The sequence below is a fragment of the Mauremys mutica genome, chromosome 2, assembly GCF_020497125.1.
Source record: "Mauremys mutica isolate MM-2020 ecotype Southern chromosome 2, ASM2049712v1, whole genome shotgun sequence".
Classification (NCBI taxonomy): Eukaryota; Metazoa; Chordata; order Testudines; family Geoemydidae; genus Mauremys; species Mauremys mutica.
Window position 1 is genome coordinate 83,040,532 of NC_059073.1, and position 14,789 is coordinate 83,055,320.

The 14,789-nt window shown below is 44.2% G+C and overlaps 1 protein-coding gene across 1 annotated transcript; it reads right to left on the reverse strand.

Annotated features, from left to right (window-relative positions):
- Positions 1 to 352: 352 nt before the first annotated feature.
- Positions 353 to 12,240, reverse strand: HRH4 (histamine receptor H4). Its single transcript, XM_045006984.1, has 3 exons — positions 11,892 to 12,240; positions 4,421 to 4,587; positions 353 to 1,214 (listed from the first exon to the last, which is right to left on the reverse strand). Exons 1-3 carry the CDS (start codon positions 12,226 to 12,228, stop codon positions 429 to 431), a joined length of 1,290 nt encoding a protein of 429 aa, XP_044862919.1. The 5' UTR covers positions 12,229 to 12,240; the 3' UTR covers positions 353 to 428.
- Between the last annotated feature and the right edge of the window lie 2,549 nt (positions 12,241 to 14,789).

Consider the following 14,789-nt stretch of genomic DNA (forward strand, 5'->3'; position numbering starts at 1 on the left):
AATTATCAAACTATTGGCAAATTTACATATTGCATCCTTGACTAATGCCATCTATGAAACAAACATATCTACTATATTATTGAAGATGAGATCAGAACAAGCTTAACTAAAATAAGGTGGAGGAGCTTCTGTTGTAAGTCTTCTAGTTTGGCTCTCTAAGAAGCAGGGGCGGCTCTAGGATTTCCGCTGCCCCAAGCAGGGCGGCACGCTGCGGGGGGCGCTCTGCCGGTCGCCGGTCCCGCGGTTCCGGTGGACCTCCTGCAGACGTCCACCAGAGCCGCGGGAGCAGCGGACCTTCCGCAGGCATGCCTGCGGGAGGTCCACCAGAGCCACCTGCCGCCCTCCCGCAGGACGCCGCCCCAAGCACACGCTTGGCGCGCTGGAGTCTGGAGCCGGCCCTGCTAAGAAGAGACTGACAGGGCTGGTGGCTATATCACAAACCTTTTTGGCCACAATATTTTCATGAAAGCCTTCCGAAACCTAACATGGCAGAGAGGGTAGAGGAAAGGATTTACAGAGGAATTAAGCCACAAAAGCCAAAATGTTATTTCATACAAGACTTGGTTGACACACTCTCCACAGCAGGCTGCGCGAATTATCATAAGTAATGAATATGGTGCCCAGCAAATGGCAAAGACACAGACAATTATGGCAAGTGACTTAGCAATTTTTTTGTCCCTGTTCAATTTTGACCTGGTCTTCGCTGTCAGGGCTACTGACTGATCATTGTCAGGGGTTATGGAATAGCCTCTGGACTGATGTGAACCATCAGTCACCGCTGACTGCACCTGTGTCCTGGAAGTAGAAAGACTGTCCTCTGTTTCTGAATCAGGAGAAGAAACGTCTTCCTTCAAAGAGCAATGGTCAGCCATCAAGACATTGTTTCCTGTTGGAGGTACAGACACCTGTTTGCTGATGTTGACTGTGCTCTGGAGCCTGTTTCTCTTGCGTTTTTGTATATCCCGGTAGATGTGCATGTTGAAATAGGCCACAGAGATACAAGGTGTGAAGAATTCAAAGGTTGAAGCACACAGGAGAAAGTACCAGTTGTAGTAGAATTCAGCATTGCATTCTCCATCGAGTATGATGCTGTAGCCAGCCACATGATCCCAAATGAGGATTGCGGGGCCATAGATTAAGAATGCAAAAACCCAGACTGCCACCATCTTAACAACAGTCTTTGACATCATTCCCTGTTGAATCCTATATGTCACCTAGAAGTAAAATTAAAAGACTCCATGTCAGTCATACATTGTGTTCTTTTTATAACTAGTGTAAGTACTTTGTAAAATTGTAAGTACTTTCTGGGAAATTAAGAATAATATTTGTACTGTAGGTCTCCAGATGTCCAGAACATCTGTGTTTATATAAAGCCCTGAAAAACTTTATTAATCTTGAGCTCAAGCACTATAGCATACTGTATGCTTGAGATTTGGGGGGGAAACATTTGAGATGGATACACCATTCACTGGAATGAATGAATAATAGGAAATGGTTTGATGGCATCACCACTACAATAAGGAAATAACAAGGAGTCAGCTTCTGATTCATGAAAACATTGAATCTCAGAGGTGAACTAAGAGTTGGGGGTGGGGGTGGTTACTCCCACTGTAATAGAAATGTAACCATGACTGCTTCCAAGCACTAGATAGTATCTAAATGTGAATATTTGTTTTTCTTTGCCACAAAATAAAATGTATCCCCCCCCAGATCCCCTTATATTTCTTAAAGGAAGGAAATTCAATCGTTTAGATGTTGTGTTATGGTGCTTTCTTTATCATTTAAATGGCGCTCAGATTCCTTTAGTTGTTTAGGTTTTTATGCCTTACCAGATTTTATTTTTTTTAAGTATCCAGCAGCAAAAAAAAGTTGCCAGTGCAACCTCAATTCAGATCCCTTGCGTGTAAGCACTATGACATAGTCTTTAATTACATTATCTCATACTATTTTTTCCACAAGACCCCAACTCACTCAGTGCACAGGATGTATGATACTTCCTGAATGAGCAGCTTTCAATATTTGGGGGTTTTTTGCTCATTTTTCAGTGACTGGCCCCAGATAATATTTACTGCACATTATTCAAACCCTGCTCTGAAGACAGAATTAGTAATTTCCTTATGGGCTTGTCTGTGGTGCTAATCACTATAGTAGTATCTGAGTGCTTCACCTGCGAAGTGAGATGGTATTATTATTATTCCTTTTTTACAGATGGGGAGCTGAGGCACAGAGACAATGGCAAAAGCATCCAGTTTTGGGTGCTCAGTCCAAAATGCCTATAGACTGTTTTGTTTTGTTTTTTTTCAGAGAACCGTCCATTTTATAATACTTTATCTGTTCAAAGTACAGCTCGCATTGACTTCAACTATAGCTGCGAGTGCTCAGGACTCTGCAAATCAGATCCCAGGTGTCTCAATTTGGGACACAGAATACACAGTTAAGTGACCACCTATGAAAAGTCTGGTGTAAGCGACTTGCCTAGTATCACATATGAGCTCTGTGGCAGAGGCAGGGATAGAATCCACATTCCCAGGACAGCATTCAACTTCCTTAACTGGGAGACCCTCCTTTCTATTCCTGCCATCACCTGCCCCATCCACGATACACCTTCCAATCCTCCCTCTTAGCAGAGGGTGTGGGCCTTTGGTTTTGGGCAGGCCTACACCCACCTGTCCCAGATCTGCAAATAGTACACACCTTCCAACTTCTGCAACAAAGGAGACAGAGGTCCTGCAGACAGCCTCCTTCACTACACAACCCTGATTCCTTTTCTGAGCAACAGCCATACTGTGCATTGAATGAGGCACAGATCCAGAAGAAAAAATAGCCTGTGATCATATAATTAAAGATTGTGTCATAATGCATATACACACATGCATTTCTCCTAACTTTGAGGGCTAGATTCTGCAACTTTAATGCTCATTAAATATAGGGGTTTTGTGTGCAATTTCATAGGTTTTTTAAAAAGCAAACTGAAAAAAAAAACAGAATTCCATCATGGGGCATTATATTGACACCCACATGGGTCATCAAAAGGGTTGGAACCTTTAGATCCAAAGCACACAGCCCCTTAAGCTAACACAATAAGTGATATCAGTATTAGGCTGTCATCCTCTATATGGACCAGACACTAGGGGGAGGTGAGATCCACTTTGCCAGTGGGTTTCACGGACATTTGCTGTCCGCAGAGAAATGTTGGGACTCAGGAAATATGGGCTTTATCCCAGGTGGTAGATGTACTAAGGTGGTTACAGACCCTTCTGTCCTTGGCCGCTCCAGTCTGTCCTTGGTTCAGTCCTCCTGCCCTCCCTTAGATCCTCATCCAACACTTCCACTCACTCCAGCCTCTTACTTGGCTCCATTTCCCAATACCAATCTCACCTGACCCTCCATTTAGCTCCTTGTCTCACTTTCCCCGTTCCTCCACTCATCTCAGGCCCTGTCTCTCCATCACCACCCTCTTTCAGGTCTTCATTCCCCAAGCTCCTCATTCCAGCCCAATCTCCCATCCTCAACTTCTCCCTCGCCCTTGTCCCAGCCTCCCCGCTTGCCACTGCTCCAGGCCTGATTTTCCACAAGTCTGCCTGCTAGGCAAGCAGCTTCCTCCTCCTCATTCAGAGCACAGGAGAGACAGTCTCCCCACTCTCAGCTCTAGTGCCACAGCAGCTCCCAGCATCTGTATGCAGCAATTGCAGTAGAAGACCTGCTTCACCCCTACAAGATGTTCACTGTAGACAGAATTGTCAGAGAATTTAGTTGCCAAACTAACAACTCTCTATCGAGCCTGTGCAAACAGATTTTCAGAGGCTCTTAAGTTGGACCAATTTTCACAGGAATAGCAAAAAACACACTCCTGAAAGCACGGCAACCCTCATACCAATTTTCAAGTCTCTGCTCCAATGAACAGAGGATCTAGAGCTTCTCAATTAAATACTCAAGAATTTTTTAACGTTGTCAAAACAAAGTATTGTCCCTAACCTTATTCTGAGAAATGGCTGAACTGTTAGCTGAAACTTTCAACAACAGCAAAAAAAATTCACCCTGGGGAAGACAGCCAACACAGAAAACTTCAGCCTGGATGGTAAAAGTTTGGCAAAGTTATAAGTTACATGAAAATAGGATCTTATAATGTCAGGCAACCTTAACTATAGGCATTATTACATGTGCCACCTATAATTTAGCTTAGCCAAAGTCACTGGCCTGGGAGTCTGGAAATCTATTTCCAATTCTGCCATTTACTAATTGTGTGTGACTTTGGATGAATCACTTAAATTCTTTGTTGGATAATGCTTATCCACCTTTGTAAAGTACCTTCCAATCTATGGATGAAAAGTGTTATATAAGTGTTAAGTATTATCATAAATACACAATTACATCTAAACATCATGAGACATGCAATGCTAACTATGAATGTTCTACTTACTGCTTTGGTAACTGACAGGAACCGATCATAGCTGATAAGGACAATGCTAAATGCTGAAGCTGTGCACATAAGATAGTCTATAACTAGCCAGAGTTTGCAGAGAAGTCTTCCAAACATCCACTTGCCTGTCAGGACGTAAGGGATATACAGGGGGATACAGAATGCACCTATAGAGAAAAATCATAAATAAACAATCAAGTTTTTATAGTCAGGAGTGCAGATGGTACTCACAAGAACACAGAACAATTTTTGTGGTACCCAGTTAAAAAAATGTCAGATTGGAATTTATAGATTGAAGTTCTTGCGTTCTCATGAAATTAGTTAACGGGTTCCTTACACTTGCTCTCCACAATGTTTTTATGCACTGTTAATTCTCTGGCAGACATAATATAGTACTTATTATTAGTATTTTCCAGACTTGGATCACAACTTAAAGGAAAGAGTAGCTAGCCAGTGATGGGCAACCTGTGGCCCATCAGGGTAATCTGATTGCGGGCCATGAGACATTTTGCTGACATTACCTGTCCACAGGCAAGGCCCCCCGCAGCTCCCAGTGGCCATGGTTCACCTTTCCCAGCTAATGGGAGCTGCGGGAAGCGGCAGTCAGCACGTCTCTGTGGCCCACCACTTCCCACAGCTCCCATTGGCTGGGAACAGCGAACGCAGCCAACAACAAAAGATTAAAAGATTCTATAGTTTCCTATATATACTCAGCCTAGCATTTTCCACTGATCATAATCCCCTTTTTGGCACTGAGCTGATAAGGTATTAGACTGGAACACACATGAAGCAGTGTCAACACCCATGCTGAACCTAAATTTAGGTTCCTAAAATCACATGTAGGCACTTAAGTCTGCTTTTCAAAGATGATGAACACCTGTACTTCCCATCATCTACAGTGGGATTAGATGATGTTTAGGACCTCTGAAAAATCAGGTTCTTTTATTTAGATGCCTCAATATGGATTTAAGAACCTATCTTTATACATGTAAGTTTGAAAATGGTGGCCTCATTTGCAATCTCTCATCCTTAGTTAGCAAACAGGTTGCACAAGATGTGAGTTGTCTGTTTCTAACACTTCATACTGACTCAGAAGATTTCAGGCCCACAGGAAATTTGAAAGGAGAGTAGGAAACATTAAGGCAGCCTGAGGGGACTTGGAGCTCTCTACTTAGACCTAGAAACAAAAGTCTCTAAAAAAAACTGTCAACCACTGAGAAGACCAGGTCTGTGCAGAAGGCCTGAAATATGGAACAGCAACTACAGATGGGAAGGTGGTCAATGTGGAGTCCAATACCCTGGATATCAACATGGACATTCTTGGTTTCACCTCTATGCCAGTTCCAGAATTAGATGGAAGGCCATTGGTAAAGGGATGCAGGACTGATGCCCAAGGTTTTAAAGGCTAAAGTGGAATGACAAATACTCTGATGAAAAGAGTATCTGATTGTGGGGTAGTAAGAGGAGGCCCTAAGATATAAACCTTGGTATCAGAGGCCTGGTATGAGGCCTAAGGCCTAAACTAAAGTAATGGTCAAGACTTTGCTAACATAAAGCAAAGTTAATCTGTGAGCCAGAGGCAGGCCCTGCTCACAGAAGCTGGCAAGGAAAGGGCTGATGCTGCAAGAAGATACGTACCTAAAAGGTACTGAACACTAGATATCAGAACATTCACATACTTGCACATTCCATACAGATAACAAAGAACAGGCTGGCCCATCCCAATGACAGGGGCAAAAGGGTAATATGATGGATAGAGTTGTTTTGATCGAACCAACATGTACAAGGTGAGAGGCGGCACCTTACTACGTAAAGGGGTTGTACCTTGCTGTGTAGAGGGGTTGCACCTCAATACGTCAGGTGTGATGTGTAACTTGTTTGTACCTGTGTATAAGAATGCATCCCTGGGGCGGTGTCTTTGTCCAGCCGAGGGGGCAGTGGAAAGTCCCACCACTGACTGAGCTGAGTCCATTGCCAAGAGGCACTTTCTCGTAGTATGCCCTGAATTAGGCTAAGAAACCTACAGGGAACTGCCATTGTGTCCGAGGTCGCAATAAACCTAGTCAACGTGACTTTGCATCTTACTAGACTCTGTGGTTATTGGGGGTTCTCGTCGGGTTTGCTGTGTCAGCTATCTGCGCAGAGCTGGGGCAGCACACAGAGGGAACACACGCACGCAGCCAAGTGATATCAACATTGGAGAAAGCAGAGCACCACACCAGTAGCACTCTGACAACAACTCTGACAACAACTCTGATGAAAAGAGGTGCTACATATTTGGAACTTGCATTGGGCACTGCTTGAAGTGGTATAGATGTCTCAGTAGGAGGTTCTCCTTCTCCTGGTTCAGTGAACTAATGACTCTGGATTGCACTGGAAAATGGAAAGCACTGGTCTGCAGAAAATGCTATCTTGTGAACTAGCTGAAAATCAAGCTGCCCCCATCAGGACATTTATGACACCTCAAAATATGGTGCCCTCTCTAAACTCCTAAACCAAAAGTTTCAAAAATGGCAGCTGCCTGCTTTGTCCACTGCTTGCAGAAAGAGCAGCCCATTGGAGCTAGTTGGTGGGGGCTTGGTTCCCTGTGTGGCAGCTGCCCAGCAGGCTATCAACTGCCAGCAGTTCAGCTGTCCCTCCCCACACTGCCATGTGCTGCTCCTGCCTCTGCCTTGGAGCTGCTCCCGGGAGCCTCCTGCTTGCTGTGCGAGGGGAGAGGAGGAAGAGGACAGGTGGGCTAATGTCAGGGTGTCCCCCTCCCTTCTGCTCTTGCCCCCCACTTACTCCATCTCCACAGAGCAGGGGGTGAACACAACAGGGCTCAGGACTGAGGGAGCTTGCTGGCAGCAGCTGCTGTCTCAACTTGCTGATTTACTTAAAAAGGCAATGTACTTAGAGTGGGGATAGCGTACTTAAAGGGGCAATGCACATCTCTCTCACACACACGGGGTGTGTGTCTCTGTCTCTGTCTGCCATGCTGTCTCCCCTCCCTCCATTTCTGTAGCCTTGTAGAGTGTGAGGCTACATTAACCACAATGTGTTAACCCTTGAGGGCTCAGCCAAGTGCTAGTTCATCATTTAGCAGTAAGTCATTCCCTGGGAAATATCCCACCCTCTTCCACCCTCTGACTTCTCCACCTCAACCATGCTTCACAATCATCATTGCTGTGTACAGTATTAAATTGTTAGTCTGTGTGTGTGTGTATATATATATATTTATTTAATATAGACTTTTGTCTGGTGAAAAAAATTTCCCTGGAACCTAATCCCCTCACTTACATTAATTCTTATGGGGAAATTGGATTCACTTAACATCATTTCACTTAAAGTCACATTTTTCAGGAACATAACTACAACGTTAAGCTGCTGTATAATATTTAGACATGATAATAAGTGGTCTGAGTTTTAAAAGAGTTGAATGGCCAAGTGAATCCCATTGAGATCACCCTACACATACATAAACTACTCACCTAAAATAGTATTGACCTCAGTAGGAGCTGCTGGGTGCTCAGCACTTCTGAAAACTAGGACAATTATTTAGATGGCTGTATGGATTTAGGAACCTAACGTTAGGTTCCTACTTTTTTAAAAATCAGGGGGCTTTCTAATTAATTGAAAAAGAAATATTTTGACTCTGCCTCCTGCCCTATAACTATACTTCAGTGCGTGTGGTGATCCCACTGGACAATGCTTGCAAAGTCTTATATTAATAAGGTTCCTCTACAACTCATATAAATTTGCTGCAATACCTGCCAGTGTGTCACATTACTGAAGGATAATATTTCGGTAGGACGCTACCACCACATAGTAAATTAAATAAGTTGCCTTGAAGTAGCATGTGCTACTATACAAGACCATGGTAATACTGTTGGAAACAGTGAGTTGCACACAACTCACATTAAGGTCCTTACAGTCTCTCTTAATAAATATCCAGCTGGTACGTGTCAACTTCTATAATTTGCATACAGAACCATTTGATTAATTTACATTAATAATGACTGTCTGTCACCATTAATCTCTATTCTGTGCATGGATAATGTTGGCAACACATTTTGACATACAGAGTTCATATAATTTGTATACTGTTTGTAATAGGTAGCACTGCCAAATTGTACGGCATGAACTGATCCTATATTATTCTTTGGGGGATGAAATTCACTCCTGGCAGAGGCTCAGCATAAAGCCTCATTAAATCCCTCTGAAATACTTATGTGCAACTTATGAGCACGCTCCCATTCTTATCTCTGAAACCTCCCATCTCAGCCACCATTCCTTTGGAGTCTACAAACACTGCTTCTTATATGGCCAGTGGGGTTACGGTTGAAAGCTGAGAAGAGTTCCCTTCTCTCCAGTGGATTGAGTACACACTATCTACAGCATTCTCAGCCTGATAGCTCCAGGGCCTGAAGTCTGGGTGGGATCAGAAACAGAACCCCCTTCATGGGAGCTCTTCAGCTAATTCCCAGCACTGAAAATGCCCCTCTTCCCGAACAGTGCATATTATAGGAGTATATATTGTGTATGTCATAAACCTAACATTTAAATTATCCACATTAATGCTGTTTTGTTCTGAGCATGTTTTCAAATCCTTTGCTCAGAGGAGCAAAGACTAGTTCCTTTTAAAATGTATTACAGCAATATGACACTTTGCATTCCTAGTGCTCCCTTACTCATCAGTACAGTATACTCGAGCACTAGGATCTAGATTGGGGTGGGCAAACTATGGCCTGGGGGCCACATCCAACCCTCCAGCCAGTTTAATCTGGCCCTCAAGCTCCTGCTGGGGAACGGGGTCTGGGGCTTGCCCTGCTCCCACACTCCAGCCAGGGACCAGGGTCGGATGCTGCTCTGTGCATGCGTGCCGAGGCTCCCAGAAGCAGCAGCATGTCCCCCCTCCGGGTCTTGTGTTTAGGGGCATCCAGGGAGCTCCGTGCACTGCCCCCACCCCAAGCACTACCCCTGCAGCTCCCTTTGGCCAGGAACTGCGGCCAATAGGAGCTGCAGGGGCGGCACCTGCTGACGAGGCAGTGCGCAGAGCCGCCTAGTTGCACCTCCGCATAGGAGCTGGAGTGGGGACATGCTGCTGCTTCCAGGAGCTGCTTGAGGTAACCCCGGAGCCCGCACCCCTGACCCCCTCCTGTGCCCCAACCCCCTGCTGCATCCCTGATCCTTCTCCCACACCCCAGCCCCCTGCCCCAACCCAGAGCCCTCTCCTGCACCCTGAACTCCTCATTTCTGGCCACAGCCCAGAGCCCACATCCCCAGCCAGAGCCCTCACCCCCACTGTGCCCCAACCCCCTGTCCCAGCCCTGATCCCCCTTCCACCCTCCGAACCCCTTGGTCCCAGCCTGGAGCACCCTCCTACACCCCAAATCCCTCATCCCCAGCCCAGAGCCCGCACCTCCGGCCAAAGCCATCCCCCTCCCCGCTGCACCCCAATTCCCTGCCCCAGCCCAGAGCTCCTTCCCGCACCCGGAACTACTCATTTTTGGCCCCACCACAGCGCCCACACCCCCAGCTAGAGCCCTCACCCCCTCCTGCGCCCCAACCCCAATTTTTTTCATGAGCATTCATGGACCCCCGACAATTTCCATACCCAGATGTGGCCCTCGGGCCAAAAAGTTTGCCAACCTCTGGTCTAGATCCACAAAGGGATTTAAGGTGCCTAACTGCCACTTTAGGTGCCTAAATTCCTGAGGTGCCTAAGTTTCCATGAGCAAAGTCCCCATGGCACCTACATTTCTACTGGTATGCATGTGCAAAGTCACCTAAGTTCTGATGCCCAGCTCACACTTAAGCCTCCCTGGGATCCTGAAGCTGCATTCCCCTCCCTACCTCACCTATGGGGCCTGATCCAATAGGCATTGTGAGAGGCTGCCTACAAGCAAGCCTACTGCATCAGGCCCTGTCCAAAACAGAGGAGGAACTATCACTCCCAATTATACACAATACGCCAGTGGTTAGATCACTCATGGGAGACTGCAACTCAGATCTGATTCTCAGAACGCTGCCTGATTCAGAGCAAGGACTTGAACCTCAGTTTCCTGTTTCTGTGCCCTAACCACTGGGCTATAGAGCATTCTGAGATAGGTTTCTCTCAATCTCTGACCTGTTTAGGTGCCTAACTCCAGGAAGGGTTCACAGCTGTGAATCTCAAGTGGAGTTAGGTGCCCGCCTTTGATCCAGACCTAGGTGCCTCATCCCCTTCGAGGGATGGAATTTAAATCACACTCCTCTCTTCCGCATTTCACTCCTCATTAGCTTAAGTGGTTTCTTGCTCAGTGTGCTGGCTTCTGAGAATCCCATTCCTAGGCACCCGTCTCACCCCATGCATTGTATAGGGAGCCTAGACACCTAATTGGGGGCTGAAGATCCGGTGGGCAGCAGGACACCTAAAGACAGGGATTGCAGCGAGGAGCTTATATCCTTTTTGTGGCTGTAGCCCTACGTCTGCAGCCTCATGCCTCTGAATACCACCTGGGGCACACAATAATCACCCAGAACTTCATTGCTGATCTTGTGTTATTGCTTAAGTAAAATAAGCAGGATGTAAATATGTTAATTACAGAAAATTCAGTTGTGTCTTCGAAAAATATGTAACATTCTTGAAATATTAACTCTTGTTAAAAACTATTGTTCTGCGTTCACAATGATTTAATTCTCTTCTACCAATGATAACTCTTCTACATATTTGTTTAAATGCTATAGTGGTATAATTTTGGATTCCAACAATCAATTTTAATTTATTTCAAGCATAGTTTTTTAAAAGAAGGTGTGTGTGTGTGTGTGTGTGTGTGTGTGTGTGTGTGTGTGTGTGTGTGTGTGTGGCATCAACCCACTGAAATGATTAATAATTGATTATTTATTCTTTTCATATGTCCTTAAGCCTGCAGCCAGATACAGAGATGAACAGTAGAATACTTGCAAAAACTGCCTAGCATTAGTCAGTTGGCTGACTCAGTAAATGGAATGATGTAGCGTATGTACTCCTGGAAAAAATAATCAGTAATTCTTAAACTTTTGACTACTAGATAATTTCAACCAAATACAGAAAAACTGAATGGAATTTGCAATATATACAAGATCTACTGGTTAATATATACTGTGCTCCATCTGACAATCTATGATGAAAAGCAAAATTCCAAGTTTTAAAGATGAGTAGAGGTTAATTAAAACCAGTTACAAACAATAATCCCTAAGCAGCAATGGTTTCACATCCATTCTACATAGAATAGTTGCTCTCTTTTCTGAAGCAAACATCTTTCACATTGCTAAAAGATTGGTTTCTCTTTCTAATACATTTCTGAGAACTAATAGCCTGCTAAAGTACTTTATGCAGCTTCCATCCCATTATCTGATCTTAGGCATATGTTCAGGAAACTTGCTTAAGAGAAACAACATAATGAAATAAATCTTTCTTTGCCATAAACTATAAAATGAATATTACATTTGCTTCATTATCGTAACTTACCGACTAGAAAGTCTGAAATAGCAAGATTAAGAAATAAATAATTACTTCGATGCCGAAGATCTTTGTTCACCAAAAAAGCCAGGACAACCAAGCCATTTCCAAGCACTGTAATAAGAGCTATCAAAACCATTAGAACTGCCAGTAATACCAAAACAACCAATGTAAATTTTGGTTCCAAGTTCGGTGTGGATGAAGTCATGTTTTGACCTTCAGCACATTTGCTATACATATTGTCCATCCACTTCAGGCTCTTTTCTGAAGAAACAGTACAGTAACTGTTAATGAAGATAAAAAAAATTAATAAGATACTGTATACTGAAAAACAAATATTGAGCATCCAAAATGATTTAATAAAGTAAAAAAAAATGATTGCAAGATTCTGATGCTTGGTAAATCTAGATTTTGCACAGCTTCCTTGTTTTCAAAAGCATGGTCCATTTAGCTGAAATGTCCCGAGAAATGAATCTGCAGAAGTATCACCAATAAACAGGAAGCAAAGTTTTCAAATGCTAATTTTAAAATGCAGTGACTGTGTGACGTTCCCCTCTGGTGTTATCTCGACCAGTGATCTACTAGATCACTCCAATCTTTGACTCTGGGAGCCAGCCTTACCCTGCTCTACTGTCAGAACCCCCACTCCTGGGCTGTTCACGCACAGCCTCTGGCATGTAAGCCACTCCCAGCTACTTGCAACTGAATGACTCTAGCCAATAACTCTGGTCCCAGACACAACCCTAGGAACCTCCATCTTGCAGTGTCCAGTTATGTGCGCTAGATGCTGCAAGCTTATATGAGTTCATCAATTTAACAAAGAAATTGATATGTACCAGTCTTGTTATCTCAAGGGGAGTCTCTGATATGCCTCAAACCAAACACACTGCTTCAGGTAGAATAAACAAACAGATTTATTAACTATAAGATAGATTTTAAGTGATTATAAATCAAAGCATAACATGTCAGATTTGGTCAAATGAAATGAAAGCAAAACACATTCTAAGCTGATCTAAACACTTTCAATACCCTTACAAACGTAGATGCTTCTCACTACAGGCTGGCTGGTTGCCCTTCAGCCAGGTTCTCCCCTTTGATCAGTGCTTCAGTCACTTGGTGTGTTGTTTGTAGATGTAGATGGAAGAGAGAGGAAGAGCAGGGCAAATGTCTCTCCCTTTTATTGTGTTCTTTCTTCCCTCTTGGCTTTGCCCCTCCCCCTTCAGAGTCAGGTGAGCATTACCTCATCGTAGTCCCAAACTGACCAAAGGAAAGGGGGTGACTCACTTGAGAGTTCAAGATATCCTCTGTTGCTGCCTAGGCCAGTGTCCTTTGTTCCTGTGAAACTGGGCTGGGTTTGTCCCATACCTGCCCTGATGAGGTGTGAACTGCCGCTCTGCTCTTGGAGAGTTTTTGCCTGGTCTTGTTTTAAAACATGAGGACACATTTTCAGCCTCATAACTATATACATGAAATTACAACTTATCATAGGTACTGACTCCGTGGGTGCTCCGGGGCTGGAGCACCAACAGGGAAAAATTAGCGGGTGCACTGCACCCACCAGCAACCAAGCTCCTCCCTCCTCGTCTCCTTTTCCTCCCCTCCCAGCATGCCGCATCCCCGCTCCTCCCCCTCCCTCCCAGCACTTCCCACCCCTCTGCTGCCTAACAGCTGTTTGGTGGTGCTTAGGACTTTCTGGAAGGGAAGGGGAGGAGCAGGAACGTGGCACGCTTGGGGGGAGGAGGCAGAGAAGAGGCAGGGCAGGGACAGGGACTTGGGGAAGGGGGTGGAATGGGGGTGGGGTGAGGGCGATGCAGGGACGGAAAGAGGCAGGGCCAGAGGTATGGGGGGGTCGAGCACCCACCAGGCAGAGGGGAAGTTGGTGCCTATGCAGCCTATAACATTATTAAAACAACAATGCTCAGTGTATTATGAGCCTTCTGAAGACACCCAACGTGACAAACTTTGCGTTAGATACCACACAATCATTTTATAAGGATGAACATGGGGGTGCTGGGTGTTCCCTCGAGGTACAGAATGTCACACTGTGTTTCCTTCAGGATGATCCTTATCAATGGAGGTCAGAAAAGCTGGCTTGAAAAATTGCTTTCTTGCTCACTCTTTCTTATTATAGACAAGAATTTTTGATGGTTAGCATAGTGTGCGCACCAGATTTTCTCTGGAATTTGTTTCCCATTTATATGTATTTGCAGGGACTTAATTCTAGGGAAGAAAAATAGGTTTAATTTCTAATTTCTTCAGTATTTATTTAGCAACAACAAATTATTATTTCTATTGCTGTAGGACTGAGGTCCCATTTGCTTGATGATGTACAACCATATAAAATGATGTTTTCCATGTCATGGAGATCAGAATTATTTATCTTTTTTTATTATTTTTATTATTTTAAAAAATATTTTCCTGTTCATACAGTCTCTATAGTTCAAAGCTCATATACAGAAAAATTATATCTGATATCTTTTGGACTGATGTTAACCAATAAGAGTCTAATCCTGCGCCCAGTGACAGGCATTGACTTCAGTGAACCAGGATCAGAAGCTAACTTCCTGAAAACGGGGGAGAAATCCTGGCCCTATTGAAGTCAGTGGGAGCTTTGCTTTTGGCTTCACTGAGGCCATGACTTTGTAGGGCTGGTGATAGAAATGGAGTGCCAATTGTGTGCACACGGATTTTTATTTATACATAAGCCACTCATTGGAAGCTGTGAAACAACTCTGAAAAATCAAGGCACTTTTATTCAGAAGCTTAAAAATGGTTTATAGGGTCTAACTTTAGGTACCCAAGTTTGAAAATGCTGGTTTCAAGCTTTGACTCTAGTTACCCATCTTCAAAATGGGAATACAAAGATTTACTCTATAGGGTGTTGGAGTAAATTCATTATTGCTTGCA

Bases quoted from the DNA above. Each gene is read 5' to 3' on its own strand.
- HRH4 (XM_045006984.1), bottom strand. From the start codon at position 12,228: ATGCTCAATATTTGTTTTTCAGTATACAGTATCTTATTAATTTTTTTT. The intron at 4,588-11,891 runs GTAAGTTACGAT...TTTTCTCTATAG, and splicing joins TATTTCAGACTTTCTAGTCG to GTGCATTCTGTATCCCCCTG. The intron at 1,215-4,420 runs GTAAGTAGAACA...TTTTACTTCTAG, and splicing joins TCCTGTCAGTTACCAAAGCA to GTGACATATAGGATTCAACA.